Here is a 26,475-nt window from a genome sequence, read left to right on the forward strand (position 1 = left end):
TCACATGCTGCTGTTTTGAGATAAAATAATCGAGTCTTGAAAACTCCACATTTTGCCCTGCATTTTACAAAAGCTCTCGTTCCTTTAAAATGTGCAAACACACCCATGCACACAGGCACAGCCTGGGACAGTTGAGACCAGGGCGGAGAATCTCATGCTACTGCTTTGAAATGCAATGTTACATTCAGTTCGAGAATTCAGTGCAATTTATTTTTAAAAAAGAACAGAAAAAAAAAAAACCCAGGAAAACAAAGCTAGTATCTGTCAACAGCTTGACAATTTAACCTGCTCAAGGAAATAAACTTTGCTATTTCTGAAGGAACTCATTACTTCTACAGTTATCACTACATATTACGAGACAATCTTATTTAGCCCTCCAACTTCAATCTAACTTTGATTTATTACTTTCAAACAAAACCTTTAGATATTTGAAACCAGGAAGCACATCTTGGAAATGCAGAAAGTATCAATGATTGGGGGGGAAAATGAGAAAAAGAATCACTATGTCAGAAAATAAAAATCAATGATTTAATCAATGAAATAAATCTAAGTTTACAAAAATGTAGCCAACCAAATATTAAGCCAGCCATCTATATTATTTCAGAGACATAAATTCACAGAGGCAGAATAAGTTTTAAAATTTCAAAATGTATCTAAGCCCTGTTACAGTTCTCTCTCTAGGTAAAGCAGTCTTAGAGCAGCTTCTCAGATTTCTGAATAATTAAACCACTCAGATGGAGTCCAAGACTTCACACCAAAACATACTCTTCAGTGAAAGTGATAAAATAAGGTTCAGAATGAGAGTTCTCTGAAATGTATTTCTCCTCTCTCAAGAAATGATTCCAGTTTTATACTAAATACTACTATTCCAAAATCCTAAACAAAAAAAATAGAGAAATTTTTAGCAAACTCCTAGAGATTGGAATACCTTATGGTACGTATGTCACATATCTGCATGAATCTTATATGCTTTTTGAGTAGTTTTCATGCACTAAGAAACCCCAATGAAAATGTAAACATAGAGATTCTCCTGTATTTGTTTCATAACCAGCCATTCATAAAAAGCATAACCTCTAACTGCTTTGTGGAGAGGATAAGACTGGTTTTCAAAGAAACAATAAACAATGAATATGCTGAACTTTTGAAGCCTTTGGTTTCCTGAATTCAGTATTAACTGCACAAAATAATAAGTACTCTATGGTGAATATCCTGGCAACTTTCAAGGTGTACCCCAGTGTCACATTACACATTCTAAGTAAATTATATGAATGACACATTTTTCCTATTTGGGATGATTTAATTGCATTATCCTTCACCTTCTTCCTGCCTATACACTTTCATAACTAATAAGCACTAGTTTAATATCCACACTTAATATTTTAATATCTTGAATTAAAAATGAGCATACTAAGTTTAAAGTTGAATATTTTAATGTAGACGCGTATAGTTCTATTTTTTCTCAAAGTATCTACCTTTCCAGGAATAAACCCTGAATAGGCTCCTCCTTTTCTACCTCATTACACAATTGGCTGGCTACTTCTAGGATGGGCCCAGGTGACTGGCAGTTCATTTTAAACTTCACATAAATTTCATTTTAACAAATGCTGTACTGTCACTGAAGTTAAAATTTGGTTGACATGATAAAGCATCATTGTGACTTCCTTATAATCAGTTTCAAAAGTGATGGGGGAAATTATGTGCTTTAAGTGCTCAGTTTTTTACCATAAACAATTCTGGGCCTCTAATAAGGAAAATACAATTTACCAACTTCTCTTTTCAATTGTTTGTGATTTCTTCTTGCATTTGAGGAAAAAAAATTGTTTTCTTTTTCCATAAAAAAAGCTTCAGGTATGAACTCAACATCATGTTTGAAATATGAAGGGTTTTATATAATGAAAAACACACAGAACAATTAATGCCATCAGTACTGTCCATCTTTCCCTGACATTCCTAATCATCTCTTCTGTAAAAGAAAGTCTCATAGAAACTTTAAGATTTTATTTCATTTAGAGTTCTTCCCTTACGAAAATTGTTAAACCTGGTATCTCACACACATTGAGTTTTTATTTTTCAAATCCACATAATGATTAACTCATGTCTCAAATCTTCTTGGAGGCTCCAAATTTTATTTTAGAATATTTATGACAGTAGAGATTGTTTTTCCTAAAATTCATTTATCCAAAAAGATCTCTGACTACTTAATACAAAGCTTAGCAGAAACCCCCTGAATTTCAAACCAGAAAACAAACACACAAACCAAAACAACCCCTGCAATTCAACATAGAAAGTAGACTTGACTGAAAAGTGCGGTGCGAATAAAGGATAACCAGTGGTGTAAGAGATCATAAACTATTTCTAAGGATAAAACTTCTCACTTCCCAAGAACTCTGAAGTTCTAGGGATTTTAGCTGAGAATGACAGTAAATTCACTGAAGTTTCCAAACTGGATTAGCAGTGGACACAGGTTCCACCAATGTTTGAAGTGAAATGATTGTAGCTATAAATAGTTTCTGGCAAAATGTACATCCTTCTGAAACATTCCAAATTATAATAAAATGAAAGTTTTAGGTATTTACATACTGGTGGGCTAAACAACGTTTCTGAAAGGAGTGGATCTCTTTGTGTTTGAAAAATATTTTTAAATTACACAATATAAAATTTTTTTACTTTCTAGATTTTAATGCTTCTATGTTAATTTCTAAGAATCATGGATCATTTTTCCAAAAAAATGTGATTTATAGTAGTTTATTTTTTCTGCACAAATTCATGATTGAATATGTATAATTATTAGGTTATGCAAAGATAAGGTAAGAGCAATAAAGTTGAAAAATACTAAGTTTAAGATGACAAATGCTTTTAAAAAGAAAACCAAGATGTCAAAATCAAACAACTAAGAAGTTCACAAGCAGATTCAAGAAATTAGATAAGAAAGACAAATTCTGGCATCCACTAAAGACAAAGCTTTATTACTAAAGTCTCATCACCAGATAAGGGCGACAAGAAACTGGAATGTGACCGAAAAGAGCAACATACTAAAACTTGAACAGGGAACATGAAAATGTTCTGCTGTACTAACAGGGCTCTTGTGGGCAATTAGAGTTGTCATTTCACACAGCCTTTCCTTTAAAAAAAAAAAGTCCCCCTGGTCCTAACTACAGGCCTGTGCTGTCCAGAGGGACAGGCTTCCTCCCCTCCACTGCGCCTGTGCCATAAATCCAGCAGGACGGGGCTTCCTCGGCCCTGTCACAGACGTGCTTCTGCAGCGACCTGAGGTCTCAAGATGTGGCGCACAGAACACACACACGGCCCAGGCCCCTGCCAGCAGCACGTTCTGATGTTGGGCCAGGCGTATGTTCTCTCTCTCCCACAGATGCCGCCGTAGTCTCAAAAGCAGGGCCAGGCAGGCCCTCGCTCTCCTGGATCCCTGGGAAGACCCAGCCCCATGGCCGCAGAACAAGTCCAGCCTCAGTATCACAATCATGTTGCGGTTTACATCTGATTACAGATGTTACAGTTTGAATTTTCTTTGTGTTATCTTAAGGAAAGACTCATTTTGAAAAGAAAAAAAAAAAACAACTGAGTTGACACAACAGATTGTGACAGATTTATTACTATTTATCATGGCAAATATGTATGGAAGAAAACATACAAATGTCTTTAGCCATAATCGCTCCAAAAGAAACCTTTTATCACCCCCATTTTTTTTTTTTGGTATTTGTGACAAAAATCCTCATACATTCGAAGCAAGTTTAAGAGGCACCTCTCACCACTAAATATTTACAACTTTTTGAGTTTAAAAAGAAAGTAAGAATAGCAGAGATCTAAAAATGCAGAGCTATAGACCCACCAGGGCAGAAGCAGCACGCTGTGTCTACTACAGACCATCTCTTCAGGTCCAAATAAAATCTATAGTTTGTGTGGTGGTAACACATGTAATCAATAAAAACAACTAAACCGATGTAAACTAAGTAAAACTGCCATTTAAACAGAGCTGAGATTTTTTTAAGTAATGACAATAAGTAGATGATTGAATTCTAAAAATTAACCAAACTAGCTTATTCTTCTTGAATAAAACAGAAAATCAAACACAAAAAAGGATAAAATTTCCATTTCAATAGAATTTCCTTCCTTGTCTTTCAAAAAAGGGGTCCTATTTACCAAAATGTTCTGTAAGGATCATTAAAACATTTAGCCAAGATATGCTTTCTATGAAGAGTAAAATCCTAAACTGACCACCAAAAACCAAAAATTAAATAATGCAAACTAAATTTCCAATTCCAGATTTATTCTGAAGGGAAATATACGTGAATATTTCAGAACATATGACAACCTATCAGCATACATATAGTGTCTTCATAGCAAAGAAAAAACTATACCAGTGAAATTTTCTATAGTGCCAGATCCTTCCTGGGAAATACTTAAAAACTTACAATGAATTATGAGAAATTGTTGTTAACAATGAATGAGCAGATAGATAATATCTAATGCCACACAAAAGCAACCCTCAGAAACTGCAGATTTCTGCATTACTTTAGCAGTGGAAAAAAACAAATGAAAAGTATTTGAATATCAGGCATAAATGGGTCACTATAGCTTTAAGCTCTGCATGGATTTCATAGCACAGAGCTATTCTATCATCTCAGAACATTCGAAGGTTCACTTACTGTATTTAATACTGTCCGTATTAGGTTTAGGCATGTTGAAAATGTAAACAGCTGTGAGGACTATATCATTTCAAGTTGTCATAAAAGCTATTAAAAGCTAAAGTTTCATCTACATTAAATCCACCACAAACTTTAAGCTTAAAATATGCTCACAAAAACCTGAGAAGATATTAGTCAATTTCAATACAACATGGAAAAATCAAAAAATAAACCACTCAGTACATTTTTAAATGGCTTACTGGTAGTCCAAAGTGACTATTTTATATGCCATTGGCAGTTGTATTTACAAAACATTTTTCTATATTTATGGATAATTTTGTGATACCTCTTCAACATTACCACATCTATGATAAACCAGCACACAAAATTCATTTTTCCCTGATAAGATGTATTTTGATATATTCACTTAATAATATTTTCAATGAACTGGACTGAATCAAGCCAAATACAGAGGTGTTTGGGTTAATCTAACAGTGCATTTTGTAAAAGACTATTATTCTTCTAATCTATTAAAAATAAATTATAACTAATATGCAAGCATTGATTAGGGATAGTTTTAGAAATCTAATATAAGTTGATTTCAGAGTATGATTTAGAGTATGATAATAGGCCCATTATCATTCTTTTCAAAGAATACTTGTGTCCTACAGAACAGAAAATTAAATTAAAATATCTAGCTCATGGGAAAGAAGGAAGAATAGCAAAGAGTTGAAGCATTCATATTTTAATTTATATGATGGGAAAATTACTAGTAAGAGACCAGTTCTAAATAAAATATCCAGGATGTCAAATCTGAAAATACAATATATATTAAGAATTGAAAATAAGATAGCACGTATTTTGTTGTGATCACAAGCTCTCTCTGCTACACTGGGGACTGGAGGCACTCAGCCACTCCTGCATATAGCTCCAGCTCTTAAAAACACCCAGAATGCTTCTGGTTACAGCTGGAGGCTTGCTGTCACCTGGTATCCCAGACACAAATGGCTACTGATGCAGCTACCTTGCAGTCTTTATTCAGTAACCTCTCTAGAAAATAGAGACATTTTCTCTGCACTCTGGGCTGAAACCCATGTAAATTTTTCCTAAATCCTCTCCACAAATCTCCTTTCGCATGCAAATCCATAAATCATCATAATACTGACAAAGAATTTAACCAACACATGAAACTAATACTCATTCTCTTGAAAGCTCTGCACAGGTAAAACTCCTGGAACTTCAGGCACCTTTTCAAGGCTCTCTTCAGAGCTTAACCTGCTGAATAAGCATGCACACAACCACCTAGTCTTCCAGAACATGCCAGTTATCACTCCAGCGTGGGTCAGGAGCGGGTCATTCCTTCCTCGTCCCCATTCTAGACAGACTACGCTGCTCTGGCGCACAGAACCGCATTCAGTCCTATCGCCCTCACGCCTCGCAAGCAGGACGAAAGAAAACACGCAAAGTGGAAAGAGCAGTACTTACTGAAGATGGCAAACCTGGAGGAACTTTTCGAACTTTCTTTGTCTGTACCTCTGAAAGAAAACGAAGAGTCTGTGAGCTCCCTGCAGGCCCATTTTCCTAACTAAAGCAGATTAAACCTCCACGCCTTTCAGATTAGACCAGATTTCCTTAAATCATTACCTCAGCAAAATGTTGGTACCGAGATCACCCTCTATTCTGGCAGAAATCAAATTCTGCCGTTTTCATGAAAGTGGAGATGTTTTAACTTTTTAATGCTTTGACTGTTTAAAATGTTTCTTACATGGGCGGCCAGGAGAACATGAGAAGTAAGTGCTCACCATAACAGTTCTGCTACTGTAAATTGTTAACATCCCCACCCAATGTACTATTGAGGGGGAGTCACGAGCCTGACAATTGAGCACACTTTTATGAATTTTTTTCCTTCTGGGGGTGGGGCGGGGTGAGGGTAGGATGCGAGGGTGGCATTAAAAAGGAAAGGGAGAAAAAACAAGGCTGCTAATAAAGAGTCACTCAAACAGAGGAGCACCTTACCCATGGCACTACTGTGAAGAGGCCTCCTTCGGGGGTTATTGCTAGAATACTGATAATACTGGGAACCAGGTTTGGTGGGCGAAAGGGTTCCTGGGTTGCCCATATCCATGTCACCTCCCAGGAGACTCTGCTAAAAGGTTAAAAAGGGAAGACAAACATATAAGGTTAATTTTTCACATTCACCACCCCCCAACTGATTGTTAGTACTTAAACCAATGCAATAAAGAAACAGCATCTGCTAAGCTAAAACAATTAAAACACAACAAAACAAAAAGGAAAAGGAAAGCAGTCTCAGGAGCTAGCCCAGAGTTTGTGGATTTTTAACTCTGTTTTTGAGAGGAAGATAGAAGGTGATTCCCTTTCAAGCAATATTTTAATCTTTTAAGACGACTACCATTTTAATTTAAAAGAAAAGGCCATTTATGTAAGACTAATGTTTTCTTTATCTCAACTTAAGCTCACATCTGGGAACAATTCACGCTCTTCCTTAACAAGGACCAAGGCGCATCCGGTTTGTGAACGCACACAACTTCGAGACGGCTCCCACCGGGGGTGGGAGTGGGTGCTCACGTCCACGGAGAACTCTGCTTTTGCATCTGCACCCCGTGACCTTCCACGAACTGACGCAGCCCCCACAGAAAAGGTAATGCAATCTGAACCGGGAGGAAACTCAAATCCTCACACTAACTCCCAAAATGACAGACATAGTAGGCTTTCTAAGCTAGTAGGAACAAATTAAAGAACTTTGGAATGCCCTCTTGAGGACTATCAGAGGCTAAAACACATCCCCACAGATTAAACATTTACCTGAACGCGAGAAAACTTTCACAAATATCATTAACTTATCATGGTGTGACAAATTACTAAACCTTCGAAAATGATGACACACGAAAGATTATATAATATCACATTTTCTAAAAACTACGTAGAAACTTACCCATAACATATAAATCGTCTGATTATACTCTGCAGTGAACACATTGCTCTTTTAATTATTCTGATATGCTAGAAAATAAGTGTAGATACTACCATTTATATTAAGAACAAATTTACTATTTAATAAAGAAATTTTAAAATTAAGTACTAAAAATCTAACTTTATCGTTACTTGTAATCAACTTTTACTGACTGAACTAATTACTGTCCTTGATAAAGTACAGAATGTGTTTTCCCTAATCTAAATTCTAATCACCATGTCACTCACAACAGACTTAGGGATGCTTCACTAACACACTATTCACATGCAAAATACTCTAAATAGGCCAATTATGACTCTGCCCCTGTTCCCTGGTTAACCCGCTGAGAACTGAAAAATTTCACAAGGCAGTCACCAACTAAAACAAAGGGTCCTTGTTTTAAATTAAGGCAGTCTTTTTGATTCCTAAATAGCTCAACAAAGTGGCATGTCTGCTAGTGAAAGCAGTTGGTCAAATATGACCCATAAGCTGGAAAATCAAAAATTTAAACCTCCCCTTTCCACCGCCATAGCTAAATATCATAAAGAGACCCTCTGCATTCCCAGGGATTTTTGCGAGTGCTGGATGAGTAATAGATAAAGGACTAATCAGCTACTTGACAAGCCTGCCTTCGCCTGATTCCAGTTTCAGACTTTGTGAAGGGATACAGAATAAACCTTACTTTACAATACAACTCCAAGAAGGACATATTAGGTTGGAAGCAAATTTTGAGGAATAAACTCATTGCAAATATCTTAGTATTTACCACATAAATAGCTAATAAAAAATCAGATTATTTACTGGACAAAAATCTGACATCCACATGCTTAATTACTGCTCCTTCCGAATTTAAGATGTCAAAATGCTGTGAAATAACAAACTAAAGTGCAGAACTCTTTATAATGAAGATTTCTACAAAATCAGGAATCCAACAGTATAACACCAAATGATTTCTTTGTCATTGTAGGAGTGGCAAAAAATTTTAGAATCTCAACCCCAAATCTTACTCCTGGTAAATCTTATTAATAAAGTCTATTATCTATTTAAGTACAAATCCAAGTTTTCTTGGAAATGTCCACCAATATATCTGTGACTGATTTAAATCACAACCTCCTCATAGTTTGATAAACCTACAAATAGGCCTTTATTTCATTGACAATAGGAGTTTAAAGATTAAATTATCGAAAACATTCTTGTCATTTTTAATTAAATGTATTGGGTGACACCGGTTAATAGCAGTAGATAAAGTTCCAGGTGCACAACTTTACAGCAGGACTCCCGTCTACTCCACTGTGTGCTCACCACCTGAAGCCTGATTTCCTCCCCTCCCCCCATACATTTGGCCCCTTTACCTTCTCAGTCTCCGCCCCCCTCCCCCGCCTTCCCCTCTGTTGACCATGGAGAGCTCTGTATTCTAGATAGGTATTACCCAATTTCTTCATTTTAATTTTTCTAAAATTACACAAAATTTTCAGAAAAGGGTTGAGCAAATATGTTGGCTGAAATGCTTGCTTGTCTTCCTAATCAGCTTCACCATAGCTGTGTTTTTGTTGGTGCTGGTGGCAAAGGTTTTCACTCCCAAGAAAGTAGATGCATTCAATAGGTCAACACAAAAACAGACACACTTGCTGTGCTGTATTTTAGCAGCATTCACAATAGAGCTGTGAAAAATATAAAATGATAACTGGACAATAGCTAACTGCCCCTGGCTGACCTTGTTGTTGTTAATTCAGAAGAAAATCATTTCACGAGCCAATTTTAAATAAATCATGCATCCAACTCTGGAATGTGCAGCCAGCCACGTGGACTACGTAGAGTGACCCAGTACTGAGACCAGACAGCACCTACAAACATTTGGTGGCTCACGATCATCTTTTTTTTTTCCACAAAGCACATTCCTGCTTCTATCTTTTTAGACCTGTTTGTTTAGACCTTTTTCTTTTTCACTCAGTCAATAGAATCATTCTTCTAATGCAACAGAAATAAGCATATCCTCACACGTAAGGGGGGCCTAATCACTCCCGTAGGGAAAATTAAGATAAAAATATATGTATTCTTACTGTAGAGCACACTTGTGAAATGAACAATGACCATTTACTATTGTTTGGCCTTTACGTCACACATTTAACCCTGTAGCAATAAGAAAGATAAAACATTTTCCACCAGCGGAAAAACATGAATTTACAAATTTAAAAAAGTTAACAGCATTCGACTTAATAAATTAAATATTGCATAAAGTGGATAAGGAGTTCACTTCTATATGAATTTGCCTACATATAAATATATGAATTTAAAGCCAAATGTATGGTTAATAAGAGTTAAGTTTAAAAGCTGAAGTCTACTTTTAAAATGGGCCAATTTCTCTTCGCCTCAAATAGGATTAGAAAGGTTTAGGTTTTTGACATTGTGCAAGCTCATGCTCTGCGGTTACGCTGGGTCCCGGTAGAACGCTGCCCACGTCTGCCAGGAAACCCTGGAAGCAAGATGTGGCATCTCAAAGAGCCAACCTGTAAATCTTAAACCCATAGCTTAGCATTTTGTTCAACTGTCTGCAATGTGATGAGACGAGTCCTTCCCCTTACTCACTCTTTATTTTACTGAAAGACAAACAATTTTAACACTCAAAATACTCTAACCAAAGAGTAAAACAGGCTAATACTGCCGATCGGGCTTCAATATTGGGGGGTCCACCTCCTACAGCCGGTCCAGCAGTGAGCCGGCCCCAGCGCAGCCACTCAAATGCCAAGGGCAGTGTTCTACAAGGCTCCCTTTCGGGGAAAATGTTTGTCTGTTTTACCCCAGTTCTGGGTCTCAGGCTGTCCTCCTAACACACTCAACCCTGTTCCCATTTCTTTTGGGGGAAGCCTTTGAACATCTTTGATCAACCACTGAACTTGGCTTATGCAACCAAGAAAGCAAACCATGAATTAAACTTGAATAACAGTACGGCAGCATATATCTCAAATTAGATTTATAACTGAATGGTAATCAAAAATAGAACTAACTGCTTCAAGCTTAAATTATCAACTTTTTTTCTTGTTAAACTAAAATCATCTTGCTCTGAACTATTATTTCATTTCAGTCAGCACTTTAAATGTAATGGGTGGGTGGTACATTTCTAAAAAGAAAGATTATATTTACCCTTAATTATAGATATGAGTGAGATCAGAGTACCACGAATGCTGCTTTTTGGCTTATAATTAATTCATCTAATAAGTGAATGACCTTGAATTTCAGAGTTGGAATCTGGGAGAGAGAGAAAAGAAGTCGAAGGGAAAAAAACCTCTGGACAAAGGCGAGTGTGGCCCCGGTTTCTCAGGGCTTTCTCTGACGTTGCGTCACTCCCATTACGTGGTGATCTGCTATCAGACACAACATCTTGGGGGGATGTTGGCGAACAGAGAAAAGCAGTCTCAGATGAAACCAGATTAAGCTCCTTTTCTGAACTATTGCCAAATGCTTGCGAGCCTAATTCATGTTTGGGTATTCTAGTACTCACACAGCTGCAATTCCATTCTTTCATCACAAACCTAAGTGATGTATAGTGGCTTTGTATGGTGAACTGACTCTATAAAGCCAGGAATTTACATTAATATGAAAAGAAAATTCTGAACCATGTTAAATTTAAGAATACTGTGTATGTGTGTATGTATATACACAGACACCCCTAATAGACTTTGCAGTGCTAAGCGCAAAATTCACATTGAGAAAAATTACAAATTAGATTTGTTTAAAACCCTTTTTTCTTTTAAAAAAATCACAGCCGAGGTCATTTCTACATAGTTAATTCTGCACAGAATTGGATTTTCAAAGACACTGCTGAATAAGATTCCTAACAGCCATGGGGAAGTTTTTGCAAATCCCTGTCGAATAGCTGCTGCTGAATTTGCCATTTTGACCACAGAAGGGCCATTGCTGACTTACTATAGTAGCAGGAGGGGACGATAATTTTGCTGCTGTTGGCACTTACTCTGCAACGTAGAATATATCTCGCACCAAAGGGCAATGAAGAACACAGTATTTCCACCTGTCCACTTTTGAACTTCAAAGCTCAGAACTGAAGGTCAGTCTTGGACCGTCTCTAGTCCTGAATTTGAAGGTCCTGGAATATGTCTTTTTGGCTTATTTTTATTTCTATCCTATGCTTAGTTTCAACAAATGAGAACTGGGGACATTTAGAAAGATAAGATGGCAAGGATAACTCTCATAATCAGGGACTTAACAAACTGCTATTGGGCTGCAGAGAAATGTAGATTATTAAAATTATCATTTAGCAAAGATGATCTTTTAAGGATTTTTGGTCAATGTTCTCTATCTTCACTCTAAAAGTAGAAGGCACATTGTACAGGTCATATGCAGAATCTAACCCTCCCAGGGAAAGACGGGTGGTGTTTTGAGGTCAGAAAGATCAGCCAGAACCCTAGCTCAGAGGCACCTGGCAGTATGACTGGGGGTTAGTTACACAACTGCTCTACACCATAATTTCCTCCTCCGTAAAAAGGGAATAAAGGCCCTATCATAGGGTTATTAGGAGCGGATGAAACAGCATATGTAAAATGTCTAGGCCCTGGCCAGTGTGGCTCACTTGGTTGGAGCATAGTCCCAGCTGGATTCCTCATCAGGGCACACACCTGGGTTATAGGTTTGGTCTCCAGTTGGGTGTGTACAAAAGGCAACCAATCGATATTTCTCACATCGATGTTTCCTTCCTTCCTTCTCTCCCTCCCTTCTCCTCTCTCTAAAATCAATAAGGATGCCCTCGGGTGAGTAAATAAATACATAAACAAACAAATGTCCAGGAGAGCCAGTGTCCAGCACATGGTTACCCTCCTTCCCCTATTTCTCCAATTCATAGTCCCATATTGTAATCCACTGAGGATGACCTAAATGATTCCTCAAGAGTTGTGAATGACTGTCAGTCTACTCCACTTTCAGACAGAAGGCCTACACTCAGATAACAATTTTGAATAGTCACTATAAAAAAACTAAAAAAGAGTTAGATAAATAGTGATGATATAGCCTAATGGCCCAGAGTTGGAATGGCAACAAGACATGGCTAGCTTTGTTCCATATTTAATAAAGAAACTGGCCAACAATCAATCTCAATAATTTCCATTTAAGAGGCCATTTTCCTGGAAATGCCACAAGGATTATTTCAATTGCTCATTTAATTTTGCTTTTGCAAGCATGCGCAAAGTAGGGCTGTTAATTCAAGTACACATGAGAACAAAGCTAGTCATACTAGGTATTGCCTAAGTACGCAAAAATAAAACTGTACTTGATACAATGTTATCAATCACGTGATGTTAAATTAGAATTCTTACTACTATATTAGCCACCAATAAATGACTTCCAATAGGTTCAACTTTTTGTCCTTGCGAGGCTAATTACAGACATTTAATAAATGTTATGTGGTATTTACCAAGTGCTATTTGTAAAAAATATTTCCTCATTACACCACAAAAAAATTAAATGAATGCCCTTCATCATTTTTGGTTGGAAATGTACATACCTCTACAAAAATTCAAGTCACATTTTACAAAATTATTTATTTTAGTACTGGTTGTATTTCACCATTCAAAAATTGAAATACATTGTCTTTTCCTATAAACACTACACCTTATTTTTAAATGTTATACTGTGATGCAAAAGTTACCATGGTAACAATTGCTTAATGTATAAGAGAGTGAGAGTCTAGTAACAACTCATGTATTTTGGTATAGAAATTACAGCTGCTCAAAAGTTGGAAAGATTTATGCACTAACCTATTCGATTACCTCTCAAACTGAAAAAACTACACTATTCACGGTATACAATACGGTGAGGGGCCTTTCTGTGGCTTCGGAAGCCCACTCTGGACCCCCAAGCCATCTACCACACAGTAAAAAAAGGGGTGCATTTCTTAGTAAGAAGATAGGAAGTTGGCACAAAGAAAACACCAAAGTCAACGGTAACCTACAATAAAAGCAGATTTGAAAACTTACGATGTAAACATAACTATCTTCTTTGTGGATTAAGCCCCTCTCAGTTCAGGAAGTTTGTTTGATACATAATTTGATAAGTATGTTATAATCACTACTTGCCTCAAAATGGTTCTCTTCAGCAATTTTGTTCCAGTGTAAAAATAGAACAATCAGAATAAGACCTGTTAACATACCCGGGAATTAGCACCACTTCCCCGATAAATATAAACATGCGGCTACAATAGCTGTGCTGAAAAGTGTGTGTCCAGCCTGCTAGTTTAGCTTAGTAGAAGGACATCCACTTGTCACATGCCAGCTTCCTTCTTTGTGGGTGGGGAAGGGACCACGTCAAGGTTGTTGTAAGTGCCTCCCCCTCTGAGCAAGGATCTGTGAAAACCACTGTCACGTCGAGATGGCCCTCCCAGAGGGCAGGGACTGGGACCCCATTCATCCGGCTTACCAGCACCTGGCATGGCTGCTCAATCAGGGTCTGATGGCCAAGCCCAGAAGATTTACTGAAATCAAGTATCCCGATAACTATCTGAACCTGTAAGCAAGGGGACAAGCTTACCGCATACTGTCAGAAAACTGAGGTTATCTGGAGAAGCAGGAAATGTGCAACAGAATCTTCAGTTCGCCGTGAAATGACCGGAGCCCTAACTATCTTCGTGGAGTTCTCTGCATGGCCTCCTGCTTCACATGGGTCTGGGTCTACTTTCAAGGTGCGTTCACATTGCTTCCCAAAGCTCTTTCTTAAATGTGTGATTTGTCAAAAGTATGTTCCAAACTAGCGTAGACACTAGTGAAAGGAGGAAATAGCTTCGTTGTGCTCTAACTCCCCACTGAACTTGCTCAAAGACCTGCCGTGGTAAATGCTCACTAAATAGTGAGGTGAGTGCAGAGCAACTATTGCTGCTGGCCAAACTGAGAACTTCAGTAACTGTTCTAGATGTTTTAGCATCAATCTGTTCCATCAGTTATTCCAGCCACTACTGCTCTAATAATAGCAGTGGCAGTGGCAGCAGGAGTAGTAACAGTGAAGAGGAGGAGGAAGAATGTGAAGGCAGAGTCCTGGGAACGTAGTAAGCTGTGGTAGCAGCAGCAACAGCAACTGCAACCGAGTGTCTGCTATGAACCAGGCACAGCGGCAGATCCTTTCCACACTGACAAGCAGAAGGTATGACGCCGCCTGTACACAGGAGGACAGCAGCGTGGGAACGCTGCCTGACCCATGCGGCTGGCAAGCAGCACAGCCAGGACGGGAATTTACATGGGCTCCACTTCAAAGACGGTGCTTGTCTTCACTCTCCTATACTCCCTGTGTCTATTCCTTACTCTTCATTTTGTTCTTGCCCTCACTCCACCCATTAATTAGGGGGAGTCAATGTGCGTCTCTTCAGTTCATCTTAACATCAAAAGCTCACCTCTCAAACTTACTCCAGAGGAGCCCCTAACTCAGTAGAGTAGCACACGCCCGAGAGTGAGTGCCACTTAGCTCCCGGATGACCTCGGACAATCTGTCCAACCTTTGCAAGCTTCAGGCTTCTTATCTGGCAAATGCTGGCATAATTGTACCTACCTGTTGTATGAATTAACGTAGACAATATAATGTGTTTAGCAACATTCCTAGTACTTACTTAGCCTTGATTTACTGATAAGGAGTATTATTATGTGTATCATATATATGTATAATATTTCATGTATATGAACACAGTATTATACAACATGTTATTATATAAATTAGAATGTAATGTGGTATTATTATGAGTACCTCTAAGTATCATTCATAGAGTACACCGCACAGTTTGTAACAGGCCGAGGAAGTGGGACACAACATGCTGTCTCAAGTGAAATCTCAGTTTAAACCTCAGGTCTCGTGTCTGAAATCTCCCACTGCCCGCGCTTCCGCTCTCCACGGCCCCGTGTCACATTCACCTCTGCCCTTGAGTTCCACGTCTTCCCTAATGAAATTCGCATTCTTTTTCCTTTTCTTTTTCTTGTTTTTTATTGTTATTTCCTTTCCCCAGTCTGCTCTCATTTCAGTCGTCTCACAATTGACTACTCTTCCTTCTAGACTTTTCTTCCTACTTCATCTGAAAAAAATCACCTGCTGTAACATTTCTCATATTCTACGGCAAGTAAGTGTTTATTCGTCTGACTTGTCTCTTCTAGCCTGGAAGTCTCCCAAGGGCAGAAAGTGAGCCTCCGTCATCTTGGTATTCCTGGCGTCTAGCACAGTAGGCCCTACTGCAGAGTATGGCCTCCATAACTAAGTAATTCATCAGCCACGGAACATTCTTACATGATTTTACTGATTGCCATCACGACAAAAACTTCTACATCTCTAGCTGAGTATACATGTAATTCCTACACCTATATATTCAGCCTCATCCTCAGCTTTTCTCCTGTGCCCCTAGAGTGGTTTCTAAGGACATGCTATGAATGTTTCATTAAAAAAAAAACCAAACACTAAATTTGACCCTTAATATGTAAGATACATCTTTCTCACAAAAATTCACCAACTTCCTAATTATTCTCTAAGCCCTTTAAAATATACTTGAGGAGTCAGCATTTGTAAAGTCTGCAAAGAAATCAGTTGTGTGTCTAAACACACACACGATGGTTTACATGTGTGTTTATCTATAATTGGTTTGTGCAAAAATGATTGGATTTCCCTAAATACGTTGCATTGTCGAAGAGCTTATCATTCACCAGTGAGGCCAAGTTCTAGAGAGAATTCAGAACCACTGGGGTTGTGCAGGCACTATCCGAAGACACCACACCCCTCCAGTAGGAAAGAGGAACAAAGACACAGCAAGAACAAGAGGGGTGGTTTGTGGAGAGTTTTAAAAAGAACGGTTACTCTGGGAAACACAGCATATAAAGCTGGCAGAAGAAATTAAAACAGCTGGCTGAGAAATTACTCTCCCTTGTAGACAGCAAAAAGTCTTCACTTGGTATTTAGCTATGGGGTTCTTAACTCCGGAGAACAGGCTGGCTCAGACAGAATCAAAGGACAGTGGGTACTCGGTGCAGCTTAGAGGACTCGGGTCTCAGAAATGGCCAGAGCAGACCAGACCCTGAAGTATGACAATCAAGGCAACGACTTAAGAACTGAGCTTCAACACGTTACAAATTTTTGGCGTATTTCTTCATCGAAAGTCATACAGCCTGAACTTTCTTAGACTACTGAAATACCAATTTTTCTGAACTCTCTAATGGCGAATGTTTCCAGAGTGCCACCACTAAGAACGATGTTTGTTCTAAGACAGAGATCATCAAATATTTTCCTAAAAGGCCAGATAGTAAACATTTTAGTCCTTGCCAGCTATAAGGTCTCTACTGCAACTATTCAACGCTGCTGGTGCATCACGAAACCAGCCACGCATATTGTGGAAATGAGCAGGTGGGGCTGTGTTCCAAATAAAACTTTATCTATAGAAACAGGCTATGGGCCGGATTTGGCTCCAGGCCATGGTCTGCTCACCCCTTTTCTAGGATGAAGGTATAGTTTCTTTATAGAACTTTAGATCCTGAAAGTTACATTATTTTGTCATGGTAGAAAAATTGCAAAACCCCTTCACCCCTGCCCCACTGTAAATCTTCATAGGCTACTGTCAGAATGTAGCTTTCTAAAGCCCAGAACTACTCTTTGTCTCTCAGCAGAAACACCTTCAGAATTGACAAATACCCCTCCTCCCCCCTCCAACCCCCCTCCCAGGCAACTTCAATCCAATCCACCTTGCAGGCCTCTCTCTTCTTCCATACATTTAGTCCACCTACTGTGAGCACCTACTGTGAGCACCTACTGTGAGCCAGCCACTGGTGCACGCACTGGGGGTGCAGAACCGACTCACCCGTGTCTTCCCCTCCGTGTGATTCCAGTGAGAATCACGTGGAATCACATGGAACCAGGCCTCCCAACTTCCAGCTTCAGAGTTTCAGCCTTGACCTCGGCATTAAGTAGTGGCCCGCCCCTCTTCTGAAACCGCACTCAGAACTCGCTCAAGGACATCCTTCCTAGATAGACATACTAACCAGTCTCCAGTCTCTCGGTTGACTCGATGTTCACACATCTATTTTGCAAGCTGCTCTCACTCGTCATGGGAAAGATGGTATTTTAACAATGCGCAACCAACTAACTTCATGGATTTGGAACAGAAGTGTAGTTTCTAAGTTTTCGGGTAGGAACTGTAGAGCATTTGTATCCATCTACAGTCTATCTCCAAGGATGTAGAACAAGTGTATGTTTCATTAAGTTTTATCACATCCCTCGCTATAAAAGTATGTAGATGGGGAGCATATGACACACTACCTGAACGGGTTCACAAGCCAGCGTAACAAAAATGATGAAGGGATTCAGCAGAACAAACACTTCTAAGACACCAAGATAATCTCATATATCAATTTTTAAATGAGCCAAATACTTTAATCTTTCATACAAATATTTTGCCAAAAAGTACTTGAGTAAAATTAATCTGATGACTCGAAATTAAATTAGACTTTTAATGCAAATACAAACAAAATGCCAAATAGAGAAAAGTGAGTGGGGAGAGGGAGAACATGAGATTCTAAAATGATTCTAATTTTGTCTGGAAAACTAAATGCATGATAATTATAGCTAAGGAGTATTTTTACAAAGAGGTTGGGAAAACCTACTATATCCACATACGTGTGTGTGTGTACACACATACATGTTTTAAGCAAAGTACATGGAAACAACTGGGTGCCACTGCCAGAAGGGACAGACATAGCAAAGGACGCACAGAGAGATTGTGATGAAGGCTCTGGTGTGCCGCCTCTCTCGGCTCCCCGGGCGGCGGTGGCGGCAGGCCTTCCGGGGAGCCCAGCAGGCTTCCAACTACACAGGCTTTGGGAGGCGCACACGGTGGAGAGCTAACCTTTTCAGGATGAAAGCTCCTATTTCGGAACTTGCTTCACAGCATTTTTTAACCATGTAGATGGGCCTTCTGTACTTGACATTGCTAAGTCTTATGTGAACTCTAAGAAAGACGTCATTTATATGATGGACCTAAAATGCTTTAACAATAATATCTGCTCTATTTGTTATTTGGCTTTTCTTCTTCCAGGAAAGACAGATATCTAATTTATTTTCCACTTGTGAGTTCACAATCCCTTGTCCTCAATTTTGATATTCCAAAAGCTCTGAAAACTTTTTGTAGTTTTGTGATAAACCTGGAGCTGAGCTGATATGAGGATATCTACAATCTTTTTTTATCTTCCGTGGTGTGACTACTCACATGTTTGCTATAGAAACAGCCATCCATTTTATTATGGGAAGCTGACCAGATTCCGTGGCGGGGGGGCAGTTACAAAGAACATGTTACATGCACCATATTAACTTCCTAAAATGCAACTTTCGATTCCTTTAGAACACTCACACCTAGCCCGCTCAAGTAAGCATAGTGGACCTTTGCAGAAGCCCAGTTTGTCCCAGCCTAGTAGATCAGCTACACAGAGACAGTGTAAGACCTTTCCTTTGGCTTGCCACGTTAACTTTACATCTCCTGGAGAGCATTGTTCATATTCAGAACTACTACTCCTATCTAGTAACATTTTTTGATGTTTTAGCTTGTAAACTACTTAGCTGGTTTCGCCCATGTAGTAGCGGTAAAGCCCCACCTCCCTGAAGACCCAGTGTGATCTTGGCTCTGAAGCGGGTGATCCACACTCAAAGGCAAGTTTCTCTCAAGTTTTGCAGCACACAGATCTAAAATTGTAAAGGCAACCTGGAATAGATCAGCTGTGTCTCTGTGTGTGTGTTTATGTACATACATATATTTTATATACATTTACATTTATTTATGTACTGTCCCCATCCAAATACCCATAAAACAGATCCGCCATCCTCCTTTCTCCTGCCAACACAGACAACACAGCTCCTGCAGCTTCTATTACTTTGCCTGACATGCCAACACTGGCTGAAGGATCTGAGGAAGTTACGACAGAGCAAGAAGTTTTCATATTTCAATCAAGTTTCAGGCTACTATTCTTTAGAAAACATGCACAACCCCTAAGTTTATTCCTTCCGCAAATAGCATTATGTTCCAGGAACTGTTCTAAGCACAGGAATAAATCACAGTAAAATATAAGTTTCACTTATAATGTGCAAAAAAAAACAAGAATAAAATAAGCACATTAGTAGAGCAGGTTTGCAAGGCACCCTGTAAGTTCAGAGAGAAGAATGTCAAATACAATACAAAAACTGTAAAAACATGCAAAAGGAATGAATTATAAATGATCACACTCCAGGTAAGATGTAATATGCAGAAAAGACTACATTAAAATAATTTGCCTTGAGAATTTTGTATCCCCTGCCAAAGAAATAGCCAGTAGACCCTAACACACACAGGTGACAGAGGACAAGACAGACTTTATGGTGGGGAGCAGACCGCAGCCCACGAACTCACCGAACATCAATCTGAACACCACGAAAAGAGAATGACCAAGTATGATCTTGATGCGAAGCAAAGCAATGTAAACAAGGCAATCCATGAGAAAAACAGACCCTACATCTTATCAAAACTTTAGATTCAACTGTCGGTGCACAGAAAATATAGAGATTCACCCCAATCAAGATTGGGGATATTGTACAGAAAAAATAAACCACACAGGATGTTAGGTTTTACAAAGACTTAAGAGACATGATAATCAAACGCAATGTGCGAACCTTGTTTGGATTTTAATTCAAACATGCCAACTGTAAAAAGACATTTGCAAGGCAACTGGGGAAAATCTCAGTATGCTATTAAAGTATTACGGATAGTTTTACTAGCTGTGATACCGACACTGTGGCCGTGAAAAACAAAGACGGGGGCTTATTTGTTAAAGATGCTTCAGAAATGTTTGTACATGAAAGAATACGCTGTCTGGGAACTCTTTAAAACATTTCAGAAACATAAAATGGAAGGGATGCTACATACACATACGCACACACACACAAACATATGAGATTTTATATATATATAAAAAATTGGAGAAATAATGACATCCATTGAAACTGGATGATGGATACATGATTGAAAATTTTGTAATTTTCTCTATTTTTTGTGAATTTGAAAATTTCCATAATAAAAATGATCCAAAAGTTTAACATACCAATAAAACACATTCTACGTATTTTTAAACTTAAAGGAGACTGACACTCAGATTGCCTTGTGAACACCAGCAGTAGGGTTAAAAGCTGCAGATTCCTTTAAGATTTAAACTCTGTCCCTTTCTTAGGGTGACAGAAGTTTTAAAACTGGCAGAGAGACAAAGTTTTTTTAGCTACTAGATAGATTAAAGGTCAAGCAGTTGATCAGAGAAAGAATCGGAAGTCCCACCTGATCTGAGGACCAGCTCATAAACTTGCCCCACTGGCCCTGTGGCAGGACGCTTAGTTCCTTTAAGAGTCAGAGGCAGAAGCGACGGAGGTCCATGAGGAGTCAGGGAGCACACCACAGCCCCTTGCAAGGAAACACTCTCCTTCCCAGCAAGCACAGAAGGCCGCCAGCCTCACCCACTCCCCCTGTGAAGCCGTATTACACTCACACCTGCGCAGGTGCTCACCATGGAATTTAAAAATATTTAAAGGCTCTAATTTTGGCATTAAGGCAAAAAAAGATATGGAGAGGGGGCAAAAACCAGCAGCTGGATTTTTTTTTTACCCTGGCATAAATAAAAAATGTATTCATTAAATGTTTATAAAAGTCAAAATTCAGCAGTTCGCTAAACTGGGTTATTTGGCTACTGCTCAAACATCAACCTGTCAATCTGCGGGAGAAAAAAGCAGCGCATCTTTTGCTTTCGGAACACCCAAGCTTTTTCTCTTACTCTACACTGGTCCAAGGGAAGTTGCTGCTCCCTGCCTCCAGGCCCTGGCTGAGCGGGTCTTCCCGCCTACTGCAGGGAAATGGGTGGGGCTTCGGGACCGCGGTGCTCCCTTAGTCTCCAAACAGCTCTCCCCACAACAAGCACACTCCCACCCCACCCCCAACTTTAAGTTAGAAAACAGAAGCAGAAAATCAACTCAGCAAAGAGCTTCAGCCATCATGACCTTAGGACTTTCTAAGTATCCCCTCCTAAGGGCAAAACTAAGGTTTGAAAGGGGGCAGCGTGACTGCAAAATTTGAATTCCATATCTAGCCAAATTGAACTCAAAGTTAGTCAAAATAAAGACAATACACAAAATTTAAAAATTCTGAGAATGTATAGCCCACACACTCTTCTAAGGAATTACATGAAGGTGTACAAACCACACAAGGACAAAAGTAAGCAAAAAAGGGGGGGCGGGCATGGTCCACAGAAATATTAGGATGTGACAAGGAAACCTTAGGGTAACATCTATTTCATTGTTGGTGCAATAAAAAAGAAAACTTTAGACGGAAGTATACTGATCTCAACATGGAAGGTAAAGGAGAAGTGGAGAAACTGAGGAATTAAAAATATGCTAAGGGTCACTGAAAAAAATATGCTAAGAATCACTCTTACCCTTTTTCAGGAAATGTACAGATACTAAGCAGCTCTAGACTTTAATAGAAAAATATAATTTTAAATGTGTGAGTTAAAAATGAAAGGGCAATTTTTATAAAAAATAAGATGTCTAATTCTCATATCATTAGGAGGGAGGCAGCAAAGAAATAAAACAAAAGCCATGTGATCAAGTCAAAAAAAAAAGAGGTTAAACAAGAAAACTTGGAATATATAAAACTTAACATGGCAAGAATAAGTTCAATATTAAATGCAACCTTATTTTGTTTTGTTTATTTTCAGGTGATATTCCAGTTAAGTTAGTGGCTGTTACATAAGGCTAGAAAACTATAAAGCTAAATGCTGTGCATAACAGACCACCAAGAAGAAAACAGGCATGGCATATGAAAAATAAAATGAGATAAAATATATGTAAGATAAACTCTACCAAAACAAGAAAGCATGTGTAGCAACATTATCAACTGAAAGCCCATCCAAGGCAAAATTAATTTAAAAAAGAAGAATATTTAACATGATGAAACATCTAGTGCATCAAAAAATAAAATATTCATGAACTTCTAATGTTTATTTATATCATAGCTTTGAGGTATATTTTAAACGTATGAATACAGGAAAAACTGGTAAATCCACAATCAAAGTAGAAGACTAGAACAAATCTCTTTGAGAAATTTAAAGCAAGTAGACTGAAAATAAGTAAGACACCATTTAACATATTAAAATAGAGAAAACTGGGAGTATTCATTCTTTTTAAAGGCATGCAGAATGTTAAAAAACTGATAGTAAATGAAGCCACAAAGAAATTCTAGCTAAATCACTCCAAAGTAGGAAATACCCATGACATTCCCCCACTGGAAAAGCAATAAAATAACAAATTAAAAAAAAACATAATCATACTACCACCATGAAAACATTTTATTAAAGTGGAAATTTTAAAACAGTGTTTAAATTACTCTTGGGCTAAATAGAAATCTTAAAATGACATTTAAAACAACACAGGAATCAATGACAACAGTAGTGTTACATAAAAAATTCTATAGCATACAGTCAAAGAAGTAACCAAATGTAAAATTATGGCCTAAAACCACATACTACAACATGTAAAAATAAAATTTTTACATACAATGTGAAAAGCATACAGCACAAAAATACTAGAAAAGTTCAAAATACTAAACAAATGAATTGTAATTTTAAGAGAAACTTACAAAATAAAAATAAAAGAAAATGTAGACTGATTATAAAGCCAAAAGAAAATTCTGTTAAAGGCCAAAGGAAAGATAAATCTCTGGCACATCTGAGAGATGTAATAAAAACAGGAAACAAATCCACAAGATTACAAACGGTATTTGTATAAAAATCTTAAGATACAGATAAGGAATTTTTTAATATAAGAGAACTATATGTATAATCTTATGCAATAAATTATGAAGTCTAAAGATGGATATTTCATAGGACAATATAAGCTACAATTGAAATACATTTAATTAAAAGTTAAAAATTAGTCAAAAATACAATTCCAAAGAGCCAGCTCCAGGCAATTTCCCTCAAATGTCAAAAATCTCTGTCTTAGCCCTGGCAGGCATAGCTCAGTGGATTGAGCGTGGGCTGGGAACCACAGTGTCCCAGGTTCGATTCCCAGCCAGGGTACATGCCTGGGTTGCAGGCCATGACCCCCAGCGACCGCACATTGATATCTCTCTCTCTCTCTCTCCCCCCCCTTCTTCCTTCTCTAAAAATAAATAAAATCTTAAAATTAAAAAAAAATATCTCTGTCTTACATAAGCTATTTTAGGGTCCAAGAAGGAGCAGAAACACTTCCTGATGCGTCGGACAGGGCGTCACTAAGGCCAGGTATCACCTAGGCAAAGTAACCAGAAAGGACCACAACAGGCTCCTCTCCGGCAGCTCCTGAACGAACAGAACCCGGGGCCACGTGGGGCCACAAATTCCTGGGACAAGCCCTGAGTTTCACTTTATATTAAACCCTGATTTGCAGGTTTACACAAAATTGTTAATGAATCATAAATATATAAGAACATATATATACTAGTACACAAAATACAATTTTATGTCAAAAGGCAAAGCAGAGTCTATCTCAAGAGGTTTAATATGACTTAAAAGTTTTAAATTGTTATAAATAAAGGACTTCAGTTTGAAAATACACACATATTCCTCTTAAGAAGTGATGGATTACAAGAACATTTTCTCAGTCTCCTAGAAGCTTACTTATTTAATGGTGGAACACTAGATGGTTGGTTCTCTGCTCAACTCAGAAAGGGCGAAGCTGACCAGTTTCCCCGTTGTTCTTTCAACAGTTTGCCTGAGGTCCTGCCAGTGTGTCGGCACAAGGGGAGCACACTGAGAAGATACTCAAAGAAATGACGCTGTAAATATTTGCCAGTGATGTTCTTTCTACAGAATCTTAATCACGGGAAGGAAGGAAGGAAGGAAGGAAGGAAGGGAGGAAGGGAGGAAGGAAGGAAGGAAGGCAGGCTACCAGGGGCTAGTTAAGAAAGCTCTATAATATTATGATTTATAAGATGAACATACAAAAAGTAATAATAATAATAATAATACCAACTTTCCTATATATCAGCTAAATTATTAAAAATTATAATGAGAAATTCTTGTTTAAAAGAAAACTCCTAAGAATGAAATAAATAAGAACATTTTTTAAGAACGTTTTTTAAAAATGTAAAACCTTCGTGAAGCCACACAAGTAAATTTTTTATAAAAGCAGGGGCAGGGGTTGGGTTTCCTAAATTCTCTGCAACCCATCTATAAATGTGGTACAGAACAGTTATCCCTTTTAAGTTTATATTTTACTCAATACACTTGAGTGTGTGACCTTTTAAGGTTGTATTCATGTGTTATTTTATATCTTTTGAAGTCATTAAGGGAAAGAAAATGCTATGTAGTTGAGGCTCGCAAGAAGGCATGGCTTTGGGGATGCTGTAGCTAGACTAAAATGTTAGTTAAGTCACAAAACTCTTCTACCACAACTCAAAGGCATCCACTTTTCTTTGTTTCCAGCTCGAACCCAAGTCCGCCAAGAAGTGGTGCCCTTTCTGAACCACTACTCACTCAAAACTGGCATTCCACGCGCTCTTCGTGGTTCAAGGCTTTCTTCCCCACTCGCAGGTCTCACACCCCATCCGACTTCCCCACACCTGACTCTGGCGTGCCGGCGCCCCCATTCTCAACACACAGCCAGCCCGGTTAACCTGCGGGGACACGTCTCTGATGCCTGTGGGGAACCGACCCTGCGGAACCTCCGTGGCTTCTAACTCCTCTGCTGAAACACAGCATGGGACTTTCACTGTCCAAATAGTTAATCAAGTTGTTGCTTTTGTTTAATAGATGCTAGGGAAACCATTTTTCAAATGGTCATTTAAGAGCTTAGCTTTCCTGGGAGAACTTCAGCAAGGACTTCCTACCTCCACCCTTTCATGAATGTGGCTCGGTAGGAAAGGTACAGCGACCCTGAGCAACAGCTGGGACACTAAATCCGTGTGTCAGTAAACTGGAAAACCGAGAGTCTCATTCTTTCCAAGTAACGACCTGTCCACCAGTCCTCAGATCTCATCCTACCGACCATATTTTTCAACTAAGTGGTTCCCCACCAACACGCTATGACTGACCTCCAGCTCCTGACCCATCTGGTGAACACAGTAACAGAAAAATGCTTTAGATCAAAAGCAACTGAAGAGACGTAACAATTAATATGATCTGTGACCCTGGATTGCATCCTGGACAAGAAGAAAAGCTATATAAAATAGTATTGGGAAAGTTTGCAAAATTTCAATGAAACTATGAATTAGATTTTTTAAATGTGGAAAGAGGTACCCAGTGGGAGGTAAAAAGATTAAGCACCTTCTCTGAGGACAGATGGGAAGAAACTGGTGAGACAGCAATTCTTGTTTCAATTTAAGAACATATCACAATCACATGCATCTCCCTTTACCTTACAATATGATAACTGTAAACAAACCACACTTGGGGGTAATCCCTAAACCCTCGCCCTACCTAATGGAATTATTTTTCTTGTAATATGGAATAAAATAATTCACTTTATCCTATTATTACAAGGAAAAATATGAGAGTCAAGCACAGGAGGACGCAAGTAATATTTTAAAAGGTTATGCTTACATTTATGTGATAACAACAGTTACTGGGTATATCCCATAAAGTTATCCAAAAAGCTACTGAAGTTCCATAGCCTTTGATTATGCAAACCTGGCTGTATCATGAATGACCTTGAACCCCACCACACTGTCACAAGCCCAACAATGTGCCCTCCACATCAACCATCCTTTTCAGTGAAAAGCTGCGTTTTACTTGGGGCACTGCACATCTACAAAAACAATTCCATAAATGCTACTAATATTTAAAGTCAAGGGTAATTCCA

General features: G+C 38.5%; 1 protein-coding gene across 17 annotated transcripts in view; it reads right to left on the reverse strand.

Moving 5' to 3' along the window:
- Positions 1 to 26,475, reverse strand: part of TCF4 (transcription factor 4) — a 336,776-nt gene that overhangs the window by 117,198 nt on the left and 193,103 nt on the right. For 12 of the 17 annotated variants that reach the window (XM_045850363.1, XM_045850355.1, XM_045850356.1 and 9 more), the window contains 2 exons: positions 6,660 to 6,789; positions 6,129 to 6,178 (listed from right to left, as the gene is read on the reverse strand). The exons of 2 other annotated variants lie outside the window; for them this stretch is intronic. In XM_045850363.1, coding sequence (XP_045706319.1) covers positions 6,129 to 6,178; positions 6,660 to 6,789 — 180 coding nt within the window. The remainder of the gene's footprint in view (positions 1 to 6,128; positions 6,179 to 6,659; positions 6,790 to 26,475) is intronic. 3 more of the 17 variants (XM_045850375.1, XM_045850361.1, XM_045850357.1) reach the window with 1 other exon arrangement.

The sequence above is a fragment of the Phyllostomus hastatus genome, unplaced genomic scaffold, assembly GCF_019186645.2.
Source record: "Phyllostomus hastatus isolate PE091 unplaced genomic scaffold, TTU_PhHast_1.1 phas_contig_80, whole genome shotgun sequence".
NCBI lineage: Eukaryota > Metazoa > Chordata > Mammalia > Chiroptera > Phyllostomidae > Phyllostomus > Phyllostomus hastatus.